At 46.5% G+C, this 18,142-nt stretch overlaps 1 protein-coding gene across 1 annotated transcript in view; it reads right to left on the bottom strand.

Moving 5' to 3' along the window:
* Positions 1–5,312: 5,312 nt before the first annotated feature.
* The window catches only part of LOC119655458 (nose resistant to fluoxetine protein 6-like), a 111,214-nt gene continuing 98,384 nt past the window's right edge, over positions 5,313–18,142 (bottom strand). Inside the window, exon 7 of the mRNA XM_038061359.1 lies at positions 5,313–6,175. Coding sequence (XP_037917287.1) covers positions 6,047–6,175 — 129 coding nt within the window. The 3' untranslated portion in view covers positions 5,313–6,046. The remainder of the gene's footprint in view (positions 6,176–18,142) is intronic.

Raw genomic sequence — 18,142 nt, 5'->3', positions numbered from 1 at the left:
GAATATCATGTATAATGGGGTGCTTGCTCTTCCCGTCCCAGAGGGGACTACGATTGTCGGCTTTGCTGATGACCTAGCTGTGGTTGTTGCCGCAAAACACCCAGAAGATGTGGAGGTTTACGCAACGGAAACAGTGAGAGCGGTAAAGTCCTGGCTAGAAAAGGCCGGGCTGACCTTGGCGGACGCGAAAACGGAAGCGGTCTTAATAACGAAACCCAGGAAAAATAACACTGTAAAAGTGGAGGTCGGTGGACATACGGTCGTATCAAAGCCGGCTATCAAATACCTGGGGGTAATAATTGACACCAAATTGAGTTTTAGGGAACACCTAGAGTATGCATGCCAAAAAGCAGCCAGTGCCACCACGGCACTTGCAAAAATGTTGACAAATATGGGTGGACCGAAACATTGCCGGAGGTTGGTGCTAGCCGGAGTGGTGCGTTCCATCCTGCTCTACTCGTCGCCTGTGTGGGCAGAGGCGCTTGAAAACTCTCAGAGATGGAAGCAGATGAACTCGGTTTACCGGCGGATGGCTTTGAGGGTTTGCAGTGCTTTTAGAACCACATCAGATGAGGCAGTATTGGTGGTGGTAGGCATGATCCCGGTTGACATTCTGGCCAAAGAAATGAGTGTCCTGTACAATGCAAGACATATGGAGGGGCATGCACAGCGTAGAAATGCGGCAAGGTCAGAGTCGCTTGATCTCTGGCAACGCAGATGGGACGAGTCTACGAAAGGTCGGTGGACGCACAGGCTCATTCCCAACATTAGGGTGTGGCTTGAGCGAAAACATGGGGAGACCAACTACCACATTACCCAGTTTCTCACGGGACACGGTGGTTGCTACAGGGAGTATCTGCACCGCTTTGGGTTGGATGATTCTCCGAACTGTCCCAGATGCGATGGCATACCGGAGGATCCTGAGCATGTGATGTTTCACTGCCCACAATTTGCGATGGAGAGAAGGAGCTTAAACCAGGTGCTGGGCAGGAGCGGGACCCCGGAGAGCTTGGCTACTGGGATGCTGGAGTCCGAGGAGAAGTGGCTTTCGGTTCGCTCCGCAATCATCCAAATGCAGGAGGAGTTGCTGAAGGAGCAAAGAAGGACGAAAGCTGCAAATAGGACAAGGATGAGTGCCTAAAAGCAAACCTACCCCGCGAAGTAATACTTCAATGGTGGTCCCGCGGGGCTGGGGGTGGTTTTTAGTGGGTGTGAATGCCACACGCGCCCGCTGTAGTTCCGCCGTTCGGGCGGCGGAGCTGCGTCGGACGTGTCTTCCTAAGATTTTCCACCTCCGTGTACGCACAAAAAAAAAAAAATAGTGTATCTATTAATCATAGTATTTCAACCAAGCCTATAACCGTTGGGAATTTTGGTATATTCCTCACTTCCAAATATTTCAATTTTGCATCTGCCGTTAAGTGTTCTCCCAGGTGCCTCGACCTATTTTGCACAAGTGCCGGACGCTTGTCCCAGGATGCGTATAGAGGTTTCATCACAGTCCGCACAAAACCTGCAGGCAGTGTCCCTAAATATCCCCAGCTTCTCTAGTGATAGTTTAGCCGAGAATTCCCACTATGATTCGGAGGTTCTTTTTGGTGTTTGGTGTTTTGGTGGTTTAAGCAATCCTTTATGCGCATGGGTTCGTATCCCCCAATAAGCACCCTGCACTGCTCCATTCCTGGTAGGCCCGCCCAGTATAGTTCCCTCGACCGTTCCTTTTCATTTTTTAGAGTCATAGCCATGAAACCGTTTCCGATTCCACAGAAGGGTTCTATCCCGTGTAAAGGCGGCCCTGCTCCCTTCTTGGCTAGTTCGTCCGCTGCCTCGTTGCCTTCCAACCCAGCATGGCCTGAAACCCAGAGTATCCAGACCTTATTGAACGAGCCGAGTGTATTCAGTCTTTCAAGGCCTTCCCATACCAGTTTAGAGTTCACCTGGTTGGACCTAAGTGCCTTGATCGTTGTTTGGCTATCGGTGAGAATAGAAATGTTCTGCCCCTTGTAGTTCCTTTGGAAATTAAAGGAAGTACATCTGTCTGTCGCGTATATTTTCGTCTGTAATATCCTTGGACCAATGACACCGGCACCCGCTCGCTCTGCTGTGAAGGATCCGTCAGTGTACCAAGTAGTGTACCGCTCTCCCAGTTTGCCTTATTACTCCAACGTGTTTCAAACTTGTTATCAAAGTGAGACCTCGTTGTCATGTTATCCCTTGGTATCAGTAATTCGGGATACCGCCTAGAAAGAATATCAATCTTCCTTCGGTTTAAGCAGCTCCCCGCCTCACTGATACTCCTGGCCATCCTGAATATTGCCCTCCTTGCCTGCATCTGTATGTGCAGATGGAGAGGGGTTAATCCCAGAGGGACCCCCAGGGATGCCGTTGGGCATGTCCTCATTGCCCCACTGATACACACGCAAGTCAGTCTTTTGAGCTTGTGTAATTCCCTGGCTTGTGTGCTGAGTTCGGTTCTTTCTGCCCAGATTACCGCTTCATAGGTAATCATTGGCCATACTATTGCAATATAGAATTTATGGATTAAATTCTATTATGATTTATTAAATTAAGCAACATTATATTACAAATTATTCCTCTTCAATCACTGCCAACCAACTGTCTTTTTTTTTTTTTTGTTAACGTTTCTCGTCACCTACTCTGTTCCCCACTCCTGCAGCGAGGTCCGAACTGAGTGGAGCGCCGGTGACGTCATCTGTCCGCTGGTATTCGCGACATTCGAAATAAATTTCGAATTCCGCGAATCCTGCCGCACCACATCACAGATGAGACCAAGGGGTTTCAGCGACCGAATCCGGAACTGTATTCCCCATAAGTCCTTGAAGCGAACGCGCCGTTGTTTAGGGTTGTACACGGGCTTCAGCCTGGACAGGGAGACCGCCTTTTCGTGTCCACTGATCTCGAGCTAGAAGAAATGTTCTCCCCGCTCGAGAACGCGGCCTTCGTAAGGAGGCTACAGCGGCTTCCGGACAGCATCCGTCCTGACCAGGACGTGCGTACACGCATCCAGTTCCTTAGGCGCACAGACAGGTGCGGACGAGTGTTGGGTGGGAGGAGTGGCCTTGATGCGTCGGAGATTGTCCTAGTATGGGGAAGCTGACATCCGCCAGGATGAAACGCCACGAAAACGTCTTACGCAAGCCAAGACTCATGTCCACTTGCCTATACCCGTATGTGTTTATGCGGGAGGAATTTGCTGCCGCCAGTTTGAGCGGTTGCGGAAATAGTTGATGTTGCCGAGGTACGGGAAGAACCGAAACCTCCGCACCAGTATCAATGAGGTAGTTGCGCCTACTGAGAGGGTCGTAAATTGTTAGGCGACGTGGCGCTGCGTTCTGGTTGGCCGTCGCCAGGACCCCCCGCGGACCTAGTTTTTTGCGGCAGGCGTGAATTTACAAGGGATTGTACACTTGGTGGCTTTATCGCCGAATCTGCGGTGGTACCAGCAAATCCCTCGGTCCGTGGACTGTCCTGACGCCCTGCTACCTGATCGCCCTATTCGGGTGGCAGACCGCGAGTGAGCTCGTGATCTGGCGCCCGAACGCTGAGCGTCCAGCGTCGCCCGCATCTCAGCCACACTGGCTGTTAAGGCGGCTATTTCGCGCCTTAAGTCGACAACCTCGTCCGATGGCTGTTAACGGCCGCTATGGTCGGGCGTACGTGCACCTCGTGCACTTTGTCGGCCGCAGCTGCCAGTGCCTCCAAGGAACCTGAGACACACGCGAGGACCGCCTGGGTGCCTTTCGGGAGTCGACGCAGCCAAAGGGACTTCATCAGCTCGTCGTCGATTTTACTCCCACCTAATTGCTTCATTTCGCGCAGCAATTGGCTGGGAGTCCGGAGATCGGACTCCCAGCGTTAGGCCTGCCAGTAAGTGATCCAGTTTTGCTGACTCACTTACTGACAGGCGCCTGATTAATTCAGTCTTGAACAGTGAATACGAAGCCGATTTCACTACGTCAGACACGAGCACGATGGACTCCTCGTCCAGGCCGACCACCGCGTGATTAAAACGGGTCGCGTCCGCTGTGATCCCGGACATCTGGAACTGTGCTTCCAAATGCACGAACCACAGTTCGGGGTTCCGCCGCCAAAACGGAGGGACGCGCACGGCGAGGGCGGTCACTTGCGGGTCCGATGGGCCTGCCGCGTCTTTGTTGTCGATCGACATCTTGACTACTAAAAAGAAAACTTCTTTTCGACGCGAGTGTTAAAGCGAAGACGCGGTGAAACTGATTTAGTCGACACGGCAGGCCGAACCCACAAATGCACGCACGAGCGAAAAAATAAAGCGACACCAACGACGCACCCCAAAGCAAAAAAAAACTCGCTAAAAGAGCGGAGAGCAAGCGAAAAAAAATGACGACATTCGAAATAAATTTCGAATTCCGCGAATCCTGCCGCGCCACAGCAGTATATGTCCAAAGTAGTATCTTCGGGTTGCAACCCCATTTTTTTCCTGCTATGGACCTACAAGTCATCACAGCCCTGGTGGTGTTCCGACATGTGTCTTCCAGAGTAATTTTTGGTCTAGGGTAATTTCCATATATTTGACCTCTGATTCTCGTTTCACCTTCATACCATGTAACCTTACGGCCTTTAGGTGATCAAGCTTGCATTTCCTAGTAAATGGTACTATGGGGGTTTTGGCTGGATTGATTCGCAGTCCCACCTTGCTGCACCACGCACTAGTAACCCTTAGTCCAGTTTGGATTCTATCATGTGGGGTATCTGTATATTTGCCCCTACAGATTAGAACAATGTCGTCCGCGTAGCCCTAGGCTTGTATTCCAGTATTTGTAAGCACGTCCAGGAATTCGTCCAATATCATACTCCACATAAGCGGCAACAGCACCTCGCCCTGTGGACAACCTTGACTAGTATGCATGACAATAGAATTTGAATCTGTCGGTTCTTCTATTTGCCTGCTCTTTAGCATTTTGTCCATCCGGGTCCCAAAGCGCGTAGGACCCACTTTCTGAGAGGGTGGATTTTCTAGGACAACTGGTCTGCCACCTGGGGTATATGTTCCATTATTTTGTTCCATTGAATATGGGTTGGTCCAATTTATACCTCTTGCCAGGTTCAGCATTCTCTGTATTAGAGTATGCGCTGGGATGTCGGTTACAATTGTTCACCACAAGACGATTGTTTAATGGGTATCCAGGGCTACCACTGAATGGTATGAGTCGACTTGATCCTTGGGTCCTGATGTCAGATTGATCCTTTTTCCCATGCAGTATTACAGTACTTGCGATAACCATTTCGTTACGATAAAAACACTCTGATTTTCTAAATACACTTTATTTCTATTCAACTTAGTTATAAAAAACATATTTTACATCATTGGATTGCAAAAATCAATAAAACGAATTAAATACACTAATAATAAGATAAAAATGTGCGGATGTGTTCACAGAGGAGTAGGGGCTAATGGAAACAATAAAATAATCAGGAAGAATGTGTAAAACAAAATAATATACATAGCATGAGTAGGAAAGGGTGTTTTTAATGTAGATATCACTCAATGAAGCTCCCTTAATTCAATTTTATATAGTACACTCGCGTTTCGGTCCGCCGCGAACAAGGACGAAGGAAACGCCTAAATTTAACACAAGATTGCAACGTCGTCCCTTTGCTCTTTTACAATATTCAGGAGTTTTAAAACTATTTTCCGATTTTCATTCTCAACTCTCAAATTGGCTTAGCAACTGTCTTCACTGTTTTTTTTTTTGGGAAAATTTCAGGAGCTTTGTATCTTATTGAACTAACGAGGAGGGAGTAGGACATACGAGAAATCATTAATAATGACAATAATATATGGATGAGTCTTAACGCTAAGTCGATGTCTCGTTTGAACTTGATAATAGATAACAAAAACGCTTAGAGCTTACAAGGAATAAGACACGAAGGAGAGAATCTTTAGAGTGTGACCAATTGGGTATCGCTCGGACAAATAATCAACAATCTAAATGTAGACGTCGTAATGTAAATTTAGATAGATTACTTTAGCCTAGTCAAATCAGTCTTAGGCTAATCGTTTCTTACGATTTGGTGACATTATTTTCAGCATCGTAACTACTGGTGCTTCGAAGGACATGGACACGATGAATGATAGAACGTACGAGCAGACTACGAGCCCGAAGAATGTTATCACCTGAAAAAAGATATAAAAAGTGGTGATTAGTCGTTGGAGTGTGTGAATTCATAGGAATGATTTCTGCTTTTTTGATTAGTAAGATAATTTGTGATTAGAGATCAGTTAGTTAGTTAGTTTAGTTAACTGGGGGGAGCCGCAGCTCCGAGCACTCAGGCCATTGTTAGGCCCATTGTACTATCCCCGTAAGTTGCCTATTCAATGGCTTCCCGTCTACGGTGTTCGCAGGCTTTAGCGAATCTGAGAACATTCTCCAGAGGCAGAGAGTGTGCAGATTCTTTATTGAAGAAAATCTTGCCAAGGTGTCTTCATCTGAGATCTGAGGATACCGGGCAGCTGCATAACAAGTGCAGGGCCGTCTCCTCCTCTTCCTCACATTGACTGCATATAGCCGAAACCACTACCCCAATTTTTTCCATATGGTAGTTTAAGGGGCAGTGTCCCGTCAAAAGCCCAACTAGGGTTTTCATGTCCCACTTCTTAAGGGACAACAAAAATGCCACTCTAGTGCCCCTAGGCTCTTTCACAAGGATTTTTGCTTGCCGGCAAGAGTCCAAATTTCTCCACTCGGTTGCGTGAATCCTTGCAATTTCACCCTTCAGAGTAGACTTGACAGTAGATGGTCGGATTCCAAGAGCTGGTTCTGGCCCCACCATTGTGGATCCAGACCCTCGGCGAGCCAGTCGGTCAGCCTCCTCATTATCGGCGATGTTGGAGTGCCCCGCCAGCCATATCAGGAATGTTTCGTTCAGTCGGCCAAGTTTCAGCAGCACCTGATGACAACTGCACACCAACTGGCTTGACATGTCGTTGCCATTTAGTGCTGATAATGCCGCCCGACTGTCAGAACAGATTCGAATGGTGCGACCTCTCCATTTTTGTCGCAGACATTCTTCTGCTACCAATGAAATGGCATATATCTCTGCCTGGAATATGGTCGTCATTTTTCCGAGGGGTCGGGTCAGTTCTATAATCGGATTCTCCGAGGACACCCCGATCCATTCTCTATGACTGACCCGTCGGTGAAGATTATTAGGTCTGTAATCTGAAAAGACTCATGGCCACTTGTTGACGATTCTTCTCTTTTGGTGGTTAAGACAGTGTATATGGCAAAGTTTCTGGATGGCAATGATAGTTGTTAATTTTCCAAACTAAGTCGACTCACGACTCATAGTTGGTAGCCCCGAATAATCAACAGTCATCCTAGTGGTGAGCCATCGTGAGCGGCAATGACAGTAAGCTGGCATGACATAAAAGTATGGTTCGGTAGATGATTCAGAGTATTTTACTATACCAGAGAAACACCTCGTGGAAATCGCTATTGTTACAACTGGTTTCGTCGAGGGCAGAGGCAACTCATCAGACGCTGCCTCATCTCTAACCTGGGAGTAGCGTGACTGAAAGTGGCGTATGTTCAGACCTAAACTAGGCCGAAGTATTTTTTTGTTAAGGATACCGAAAGTCCTGAGTCCTCGTCCACTTGGTGACGAAACCGTCAATCAACTTTTTTTAAAACTTTGGTGTTTAGCCCAAAAAGAGGGGTCCGCGGACCACAAGAGAGGAAGTAAGTTGCTTTCCAAGTGGTTCGGTCCGTCATCAAGTGGATGCGGACTCAGGACTCCCTGTATCCTTAACAAAAAATTAAGTTGCAGATTGACTTGAGATGGACTCCCGACTAACGCCTAAACTCGGCTCTGGACACAAAGTCCTATAAGGACGTGTGATCTCCTTTCTCTCAAAAACAAATTCGGGGTCATTTAAGACAGAGGGGACGTAATCCAATGACTACAATAAAAAGAATGATACGACAAAACAACTGGTAATTTCCGATATTTTTAGAAGAAGAGTCAATACACTACGTTCACCGATTGTTGCAACTAAAATGAAGGGTTTATCTAATTAATGAAATTACACAGAAAGTACATTCTTATTTGCATATTGTCCTCAGAGGAAGGGGCAAGTAAATGGCTTAGCTTAGGCTTAAAACTTAGAAAGGAAATCGAGCTAAAGGATCCAAGCTCTAGAGCGTTCTAGGACAGGCATAGTCTCGCAATCGGAGAGTGAAAGTAGAAGTCGCTCTCCACAAAAGGGACTTTAAAAATATCCCTCGCCTCGAGAGGCGATACGGAAAATAGGAAAACCATCGGGGCCAGGTCCCGTGTCAAGATTACCAATGAGGAATTCACCTAAGGAAGGCGTGATGAGAAGAAGAGGCGTAGATGGCGCAGTGGTTGAGAGAGTAAACATGAAAGAGAAGTAAATACAGAGAAGGCTGCAGGATTGTACTGGGGAGTTGGCTGTGGAGTTAGCAAAATTGATGGAAGAAAGAAAAGATTGGGTGTGGTTACGGGAATAACGAGTGTGGGACCAAAACGGTTTTAAGTCATCGCGGGCAAGGGCGACCTCGACGTTTAACAAGAATCCCTAATGTGCTTTTAAATCATCGACTTCATAGAGGAGAACATAGCTTTGAGTAAGGTCGGCATCATTCTTAGAAGCCTGAAACTTCTTTCGCAATGCATAATATTAAGGACCTCCCTTGGGAACCAAGTTCGGTAAGAACGAAGACAAGTAGGAGAAGAAAAGACATAACAGGAAAGAAGATCGGACAGGATATTATAAAATGCGCCGAGAGCTTGGTCACATGCTGAGCTAGATAATATTTGATCCCAGTAGATTGACGCTAAGGCTAAGCTGAGACCGTCAAAGTTTGCTATGCGGCATTGAACTTAACATATTTATGCGCAGTTTTGGCGTTTGAACGGGGGAGCTCGGCTTCAAATTCAAGTCGGGAGGATATGCTAGAAATAGAGAGAGGTCGTATTCGGGCAGGATGGAAAGGAAGAAGTTTTTTGAGATATTGAAATTCAGGGCAGAACATGTGTTCATAAAAGAAGAGCGCAAAAGGGAAGAGTGGAAGAGGGTATTGTAAGGAATAGGAAGGCTAGGATGACTATTCCAGATGAATATGGGGAGGTTAAAGTCTTCGCAGAGGAAGAAAGGGAGGGAAGGGAATTTCACATTAAGGAGTTCTGACAACCTGCCAGGCAATTCTTCCTACAGGTGAGAAGGGCAAGCACAGGGGACGTATATACAAGATACAATGCACGGGTGAAAGTTGGGCAGGGAGGCACATACGTAATACAATCATAAGGTGAGCCAGAGGCGGAAAACACGGGTTTTGCACAGAGTTAATATTTTATTATAATTAGGGCTCCACCTCCAGCGGACTTACGCACGCCGGCTCCTGCCCCACGCAGGTTACTCTGAAATTTACCCGAGAGTTGGTCCGCTTGTATGGTTCAATGATCACACCTTAAGGCCAGAGATTGCCGCTTGAGTTACATTTGTGCGGGTAAGGTTTTACCATAAATCCTTCAGCAAGGGGTGCAAAGCTACCACGGTCACCAACTGAAAAGGTAGAAAACCCCACCGTACCAATTGAGAAGGGGGCTAATTATAAAAGAGGGGGTACCATCGTAGAAAGCAATAGTTCTGGCTTTCAAAGAGTAGTGACACCATCGAGCTCGATGTCGGAATAAGGGACACGAGAAAAGATGGCAAGCTGTGTGACACATCCTTGTTTAGAAAAAAAGTTGACAAACTTGCCAACCAGGCGGAAATGCAAGTCATCTGACCGGAAAGAATGAACCTCACCCGAAAAATAAGGGCAGTGAAGGAAAAGGTTGCGGGATGGTTTTATGGAAAATGAGGCCTATTACCATGGTTCAGCATCTTCGCGTATGTCGGAAATGGCGTAATGGAGGAACTGCTGCGCCTTACTGCACACCAGCGAAACTCATGGAAGACAACCGAAGATGAAATGAGAAAAAGTAAATTGATAGTGTATCACCTAGTTGCGAAAAACGCGGTGCCTTCAGCCCGCCGGAAGAGGAAACAGCGTAGATCTGCCGCCAATGATGCAGCAAGAAGAATTCCTCGAGGTGAATAGGGGACAAGCCACAGTCAGAGGCCTTTTTCATCAAGCTAAGCCGAAACAGCCGAGGAAGTTGCGGAAGTCCTTTCAGGAAACCACAACAACACCTAATCAGAAGACGTTGGGGTCAAGGAGCCTACATTTAGGAGGTTCGCCTCGCAGCGCATGGCTTGAATTCGCATGGTGAAAAAAAAGTACATGGACGCCAGCACCAGCAACTTATCTGGGCACAATCGAGACACCGATATGCCAATACATCGACCATAGACTCAAAACCCACTCTACATAGTGTTTATGGCCACACCATATAATCCGTGACCCTTATAATCGCGGTCACATTCAGTGCCGCCTAGAAGCTCGATTTGCTGCTCTTATGTGTGGTCTTCTTAGCTTGGGAAGACGCAGTCTCTTCCAGCCTAGTATCCATGTGATCCCTCGAAATAAGGGACACCTATCTTGCAAACAAAGAAGAGATGGAGGAAGCCATAAAAAGGGATTACTCAAATGTAAGCAAACTGTGAGTGAGTTACATTTGTCAACATTTCTCCGTTGTCTCCTCTTCCTTGAGTGGACAGCGAGCTAATTTCTTCATCGCGGATAAATAAATATTACGCATGTCATTTCCAGGATAAGGCCAAGGGCAGTTCCAAACCGCTGCTTTGACTGCTGGGTCTACGGGCACATAGCAGGGGTTCGTAAAGGTCAGGACTGAAGTGTAGCGAAGCCAATGGAGAGCTGCGTTATGAAATTGCTTCACGTACTAACGCATTCTGGATGAAGTGGCGTTCCACAACTGGTGTTCTTTGTGATCGACGTATCAACGAACGTATGAAATCGAAAATTTACCGCAATGTTGTCCGTCCTGTCGCTCTCTATGGTTTTGAGTGTTGGCCAACTATAAAAGACAATGAACAGCGTCTTGCGGTAATGGAGCCGAAGATGCTACGTTGAACTAGTGGCGTCATACGTTTAGATCACATCCGAAATGAGGATATCCGCGATCGTTATGGGGTTGCACCGATCGTGGAAAAGTTACCATAGAGGCGTCTTCGATGGTATGGTCACGCAATTCGTGGTAACGAGAATTCATTTGCCAAGATTGGTCTGAACATCGAAGTCAATGGTAAACGACCAAAAGGCAGACCTAAACAACGGTGGCTTGATACGCTTGATGGGGATTTGAAAGCCTCGAGATTGCACCCAGATCAGGCATTCGATAGAGCCAAATGGTGAAACCGATCACGACGAGCCGACCCCGCTTATGAACGGGACAAAGGCTGAAGAAAAAGGAAAAAGGGATACCGATATTACCTAGCCTCAATCGACAGATTTAGGCGATGGTTCGCGAGGTTCGGTTCACCAGTAACGGTCAGACAATATTAAGTAGGCAGTAAGCGTGCGAGAACGACAGCTTATCACCCAGCGTCAAATAGAATGGTAGAGCAGTGGCACGTATCGCTCAAGTCAGCCATAAAGTGGCACGAAAATTATGAATGTATGATGTTATCAAGCCTCATTCTCAGCGTAATCAACTAGTGTAAAAGTTTCATTACCATCTTCAATAGAGCCAAAGTCTCAGCCTCATAAAAGCCAGGAAATAAGGCACGTAACTTGTGAATCTCGGTTTATCAAATACCATTCGCCACAAATTAACACCAGTTGATTGCCACCATCAAATTGCAGTCTCCGTTGAGATGGTTGGTAGTGCCTGATCTCCCCTTTGAGTATGAGGATCTGCGTCACGGGCATCATTCAAGGGGACTGCGCTTTTTAGGGGGGGGGGGATAGCGACTTGCAGTTGGGATCCATAATTCAATGAAAACAACAACAGCAACAACAATTACGACAATACACCATATTTTCAGCTTTCGACAACTAAAATGGGCGTATCCACTATAAATCCTTCAGTAAGAGGCGCAAAACTATCGCGATCACCAGGCAAGATAGAAAGCTCCAACGAAGGTGGGGAGGGAAGGTAATAGTTCTCGTGGGCACGAGGGAGAGACGCTATCGAGGATGGATATCATCTTTCAGATGGAATGAAGACAGTGGAAGAAGGGCTACTAAAGAATGGCGGCGGGGAAAAGACAGTTGCTAACATCGTCTAGTGAAGCATCTCTATGGATGCCAAAAATTGCATAATGGGGATGCAGGAACTTCTGGACCTTATTACACATTATAGAAACCCGCGGAAGACCGCCGAAGAGGAGATAAAGAAAAAACAAATCGTTAGTGCAACCCCTAGTTGCGCAGCACGCAGTGCCCTCAGCAAGCAAGCAAGAGGTGACAGCGGCCAATGACGTAGCAGAAACAATTCGAAGGGGTGGATCAAGCAGAGTCGAAAACTAGGAAAAAATATAGTAACACCAGCTTAAACTGGGTTGCGACGACAGTGATGCCACTGAGGCAAAGTCGAGGCAAACTACGACGATAACACCAGCGCCAAAAAAAAACGAGAAGGGGCAACTACAGTGAGCGGCGGGGGACACAAACAGACGGTATATTTGTCAAACTTGGGTTTAAGCCTATTAAGAAGAGTAGATTTTGCGAGAAAGTCTAGAGCATTCTAGCCACAAAAGCAGCAGTTCTATCCTAGAAATCAGGGATTATCTTGCGAACAAAGAAGAGATGGAGAAAGCTATAAAAGAGGATTACCCAGACATAAGTAATCTGCTTATGACTTGATGGGGCAGATAGTACTTCTCAGCGAGTAGTACCAAGATAGGAGTTTAACATCGCGGTATGCCAATACATCGGGCACTGCTGCTGTTTTTTCCTTGAGAGATACCGGTAATTTGTGAATGGGGGACCATGGCTAAGGAAGTGTCGTAAGTGATTTTTTCAGTGTTTACTTCTCACCAACCGAATCTATGTCTGTTTTTCGGAGTAGGCTCGGTGTCCTATAGGATAGGATTCGGAACATGGGTGGCAGAATTCTACATAGTTGGAGGAGTAAGAGAGAGAGAGAGAGAGAGTCCGGGGCCCTGGTTGGCTCTCTATTCCTGACGTGACTTCTGCTACGGAGTCTTTAGAGTCAGTGTTCCAACGATGGGGGCTACTGGAACATTTCATGGTCAATGATTACCAGTACGTTTCTTTCGATGTGACAAAAGGGATGTTCCAAAGTTTCTGACGTCCAGTAAATACATACCAGATGGAACCCCGAGAAAATCGATGTTGGAAAATTCGCTCATCCAGGCAAGACCTGAAGAACTGCCACTGAATCGTTAATTGCCTCAAAACTGAGCTTTATCACTGCAGTTTGCGATGCATCCAGACTCAAAAGGATTTCGACTGTCACATGGGTCCCAGGGTGAAAATTACTACTCCCGTGCCTCGAAAGCTCTGGACTGTGGGAATCAGAAAATGTTGGGATCAAGAAGACTACATTCATTAGGTTCTTCTGCCGGGGCATTGCTTGATTTTGTATGGTGGAAGAGAAGCATCGCACGCGTCCGTGGTCACAATCACATATAGTTTCTTTCAGGCCATTGATATGCCGACTCGTCGGTATACGAATAGATCGACTACACTATACACTTTACATAGTATTTTTACTCACGCGTAACGAAGCAGCCATTTAGTCACTTTGTACTTATCCCACATATACGCAATCATGTTCGGTGCCTGCTAGAAATTCGATTTGCTATTCCTGTATGTAGTCTACTTGGCTGGAGAAGACTTAGCCAGGAAAGCAGTCTAGTATCCATGTGAACCCTCGAAATAAGGGACAAGGACAAGGGTATCTTGCGAACAAAGAAGAGATGGTGGAAGCGATTAAAAAAAATTACGCAAATGTAAGCAGCTTTAAAGTAGGAGTTGCATTTCTGAACATTTGCCCGTTGTCTCCTTCCCAGAGAGGATAACGAGCCAATTTCTTCATCGGTGGAAAATAAAGGTCCCGCACGTCATCTCCAGGGTAAGGCCAAGGATAGTTCTACCCCGCTGCCTTAAGGGCTGAACCTGCGAGCACATAGCAAGGGTTTGCAAGGGTCAAGACAGAAGCACGTTGTGCTAAAAGTGTAGCGAAACTGGACACAAAGTGAAGACTTGTGCGTCGGAAAAGTACTATGCTCTTTGCAGGAACTATGGTCTGTAGAAAACCGGTCGAACATGCATAGGATTGCAACTGATTACGACTTGACAATGAGGTGACTTGTTACTTGTTACTTACGATGAGGTGACTTGTTACCCCAGCAACATCGAGATAGAAGTTCACCAACGTGGTTAGCCGATATATCGGGTACTATCTCCATTTAGGTGGGAGATAGGGTAACACATTGTTCGAGTGCGGGCCATGGCTGAGGAAGTGCTGGAACTGACTTTTTTCACAGTCTACTTCACACCGAATGAATCTATGTCCTCTTTTCGAAATAGGTTCAGCGTCTTGGCAGACGTTCTAGTTGGAGAAGACATTATCAGATTTTCAGGTCACACAAAGAATTTGGGAGTGGTCGCCATAACATAACGTATCATCCTAAATATCATCGACAGCACTTCGGCATTCCGATGCCCTGCTTGCGAGGGCACTATTCCTGATGTGAACTTTGTTACAGGGTCCTTAGTATCAGCAGTTCAATGATGGAGGGTACTGGAAAATTTCAGGGTCAGTGATAACCAGTATATTTTCTTTGAAATGATAAATGGGTCCTGTCAAATATCTACCAGGTGGAATACGTACAAAATCGACGTTGCAAATATTCAGAAGCTTTTTCAGGAGGGGTAAATAAGTGACAAGACCTGGATTCGGGTAGGAGAACTGCGATTAAATCCTTAGTGAACTCAACAATGAGCCTTATCATCGCGGCTTACTATGTTTTTCCTTTTTACTGGAAGATAGCGAGGTTTGTGCTAATGCGCAAAGAGAAAGATGGGTCCCGGGCGTCCCGTCGGTATGCTGGATGCAGCGAGGAAAGATTGAGTGACGCAATACATAATGCGGGTGTACTTTTCACCAACACAATATGGTTATTGAGCAAGGCGATGGAGGAGGTCCTTCAACCGGTGAGACTGGCTGAGACACACAGTCGCCACTGTTAATGAGTGGGGCCCCTTGAAGGCATTCAATTCTGTGAGGTGCTCCAATATGTGCAAGGTGCTGGAAAATTGCTTCAGGCTACCTTTTTTGGATGTTGATGAACTATTTAAAGAACCCCTACTCAATGAGTCCCGGAAAGGAAAGCATAAAATAAGTACCACATCGGGGCAGCCTATAGATCTATCCTTAGTCTGGACTTTTAGAGCGTATTCTGCTACGACTCGAAATGCCCGGTAAATTGCATCTGGTCGGATACGCGGATGATTTTGCGGCACTGGTCCGGAACTTTGTATGTAGCGTAGGCCTTCCTACCTAAAAAATGATATTAAATAAACGCAACGCCATTTTGTCGTTTGGTGTCAGCGTATTCACCGAGCATCAACGTCGTGAGTATCTAAGTTGGATTGCAAAAGAGGAAAGTTCAGCGGAGATGAAGCAGAGGCAAACAATTTAAGGTCGTCTGCATAAAGTAACCAAGGCTAATTCAGAAAATAGGCCATTAATGAAAAAAAAATAGCAACAGAAGGGGAACTCCAAAGGAAGGAGAGCTCCTTTTCTAAGATATGTAATTCTGAAAGGAAACTGTGCAGAAGCGTGCTATGGTACTATGTCGTAATAGGTCTCACTTATCTTCAAATTTGTCTTGACTTGGTGTCTTATGTTGGCGTCCTTTGAGTACCGACGAAAGATGGGAGCAGGAAAGAGAGAAGTTTAAGAAGGGGATGAAATCTGACAATCGATCTCTGGCGGAGTCTCCTTTTGGGCGCCGAGGCATAGCAAGCTACAGTAATAGCCCTTATTGTTTAGTTCATTAATGATGCAGTCGAAACTCTTGTCTCCGCGTGTTGGTGCTCAGAGGTGGCGGCAACCATATCGGCCAAACCAATACCAACTGGCCGAGGAGAACCTCCATAGTGGTGGCACCGGGAGACGCTGTAATCACTTTAGTTTGCCGGCCGTGATTCAGTAGGCGAATGCTCCAAAGGCCTAATCAGGGCGATCAGACCCGAGTCTGCACGGGGATTCGCCTGAAGTGGCAAATTGGTCACGAAACCTTACCAGGGGTATACTGGTACCATGGGAACCGGGAAAGCCCCTGGACTCACATACTTCGGGTGAACTCCTGTTGTATGTGAGGACAGCTCGGTTATTTGCGGTTGGCCCCCCTAGTGGAAGTTTCATGGTGGTTGTGGTTATGCTCAAGCGAGAAGAGACCTTCGAGCCGCGGCGTGGTGTTGCGCTTCAACACGGGTGCCGTACTCCATAGTTCGGCAGAGATTTAGGTAATTCTTGCATCCACCAGTATGAATGCTAAGCCATGCACTTGGTATAGACTGGTACCGTTGTTGGTTGTCTCAGCGGGGCTCTGATTGTGGTCACAAAATCAATCCGTGTCTGAAGAGGACCGTAGGATTAAGTCTCACGACAGGTGCCTACGTGAAACACCATGGGCTTCACTGTCTCCGCGTCTTGTGTCTCGTTGCTTCTGCAATTTTGTTAATTTCGATTTTTTCGACGTTCCACCTGGCAGGTATTTGGCGGATATCAGAACATTAGGACTCGGTTGCAGGTCGTGTAAGGAATAGTGTCCGAAAGAGCATCTAGAATTTTGAAGTGCTGACGGTATTTAAAACAATAAATCTCGTCCTGACAGCCATCTCGAACATTTGTATGCCCCGGGAACCTCGTTAAGATCTAATCCAGCTGGAACTCTCCCTTTCGTATTTCGAATCTTGTCCTCCAATGGCCTAACTTATTCCTGAAAGCGGGCATAGGTTCAAGGAAACGCTGAAAAAAATCATTCCAGCATAATAAATCCAAATGAGCTATTTTTTCTCCAGGAATAACAAGTCGGCTTTTCCACACCATTTGTCCCGTCAGATCGTGAGCACTCCTGGCCTCTCCCTTTTTGCAACTCTTCCTTCAAGACCTGGTACCGCCCGGACGTGAGAACATGAAAAACGTTTTTTCTACAAACCATTATTCTTCCAAAGAACACAACAAATCTTCGCTTTGTGCGCACTTGTAACACAAAGTGCGTCTGTCCTACGCTTTGCACATTCCGTAGATCCAAAGCTTGAAGCAGGGGGTCGGAATTGCCCTCGGCCTTACCATGTAGATGATCCACCCGATCTTCATTTGCCCATAATGAAAACGTTTTCTTGATGTTTTCTCAGGGATGTTTACCTCTGGTGTTGACAGATGTAATTCCCAGGTTGAAGTTGCTCACATCTAGGTAATCCCTTCTGATCGTATCTTCCGCCTCTTCTTTGATCACAAGACAGTCTAGATTTCTTATTTCGACAGTCACATGGGTTCCAGGCTGGAAACTACCGCTTCCGCGCCTCGATAGCTCAAGACTGTCTGTCAGAAGGTATTTCTCTTGCCAGTCTTCGGGTCATGTAAAGCAAGTATACCGGCTTCAGGGCAAAGGCGTGGCTGTCCCTAGTCGCCATTATTCCTTAGTGAGATACAGTCCTGCTCTCATGGTTGGCTATAGTCTGTAAAACCTGACCCGTGGTAAAAATTATGTAGGGATGCCAAACTTGCATAACACTCCGAACCCCTTTTTTTGACGGACCTGATTCCGAGTGCGAAAGGTGTTAGCGTTCGATACGAAGCAAGTTTATCAAATGAGGCTGGAATGCTTTTACGCGAACTCCATCAACGTCAACGTGTTATCTTTCTCTATATCCCTACCAATCAGCATTCACTACGAAACTCAATTTTGTCCGAATAGTCGGTGTTCTCACTGGATGTGAGTTATGTGTAGTGATTCATTTTTTGAGTGCCATGAGCGCTATCTCCATTGACGTTTATTATAACTTGTGCGAAATCTATGTTCTACAATGTATGGTGGTCAAAAATAGGGTAAAGTGGGCCAGAGACTTCAAGGATGCAGGAATAGATGTCCATGGCAAACAAAGTTCTGGTCGGTCTTTGGTTTCGAACGAAAGTGGAGAAAAAAAACCTTGAATATCGGCGTATGGAA

Source organism: Hermetia illucens, chromosome 4 (assembly GCF_905115235.1).
Source record: "Hermetia illucens chromosome 4, iHerIll2.2.curated.20191125, whole genome shotgun sequence".
Classification (NCBI taxonomy): Eukaryota; Metazoa; Arthropoda; class Insecta; order Diptera; family Stratiomyidae; genus Hermetia; species Hermetia illucens.
Note: the sequence above shows the minus strand (reverse complement) of the source record. Positions and strands in the feature narration are given on the sequence as shown.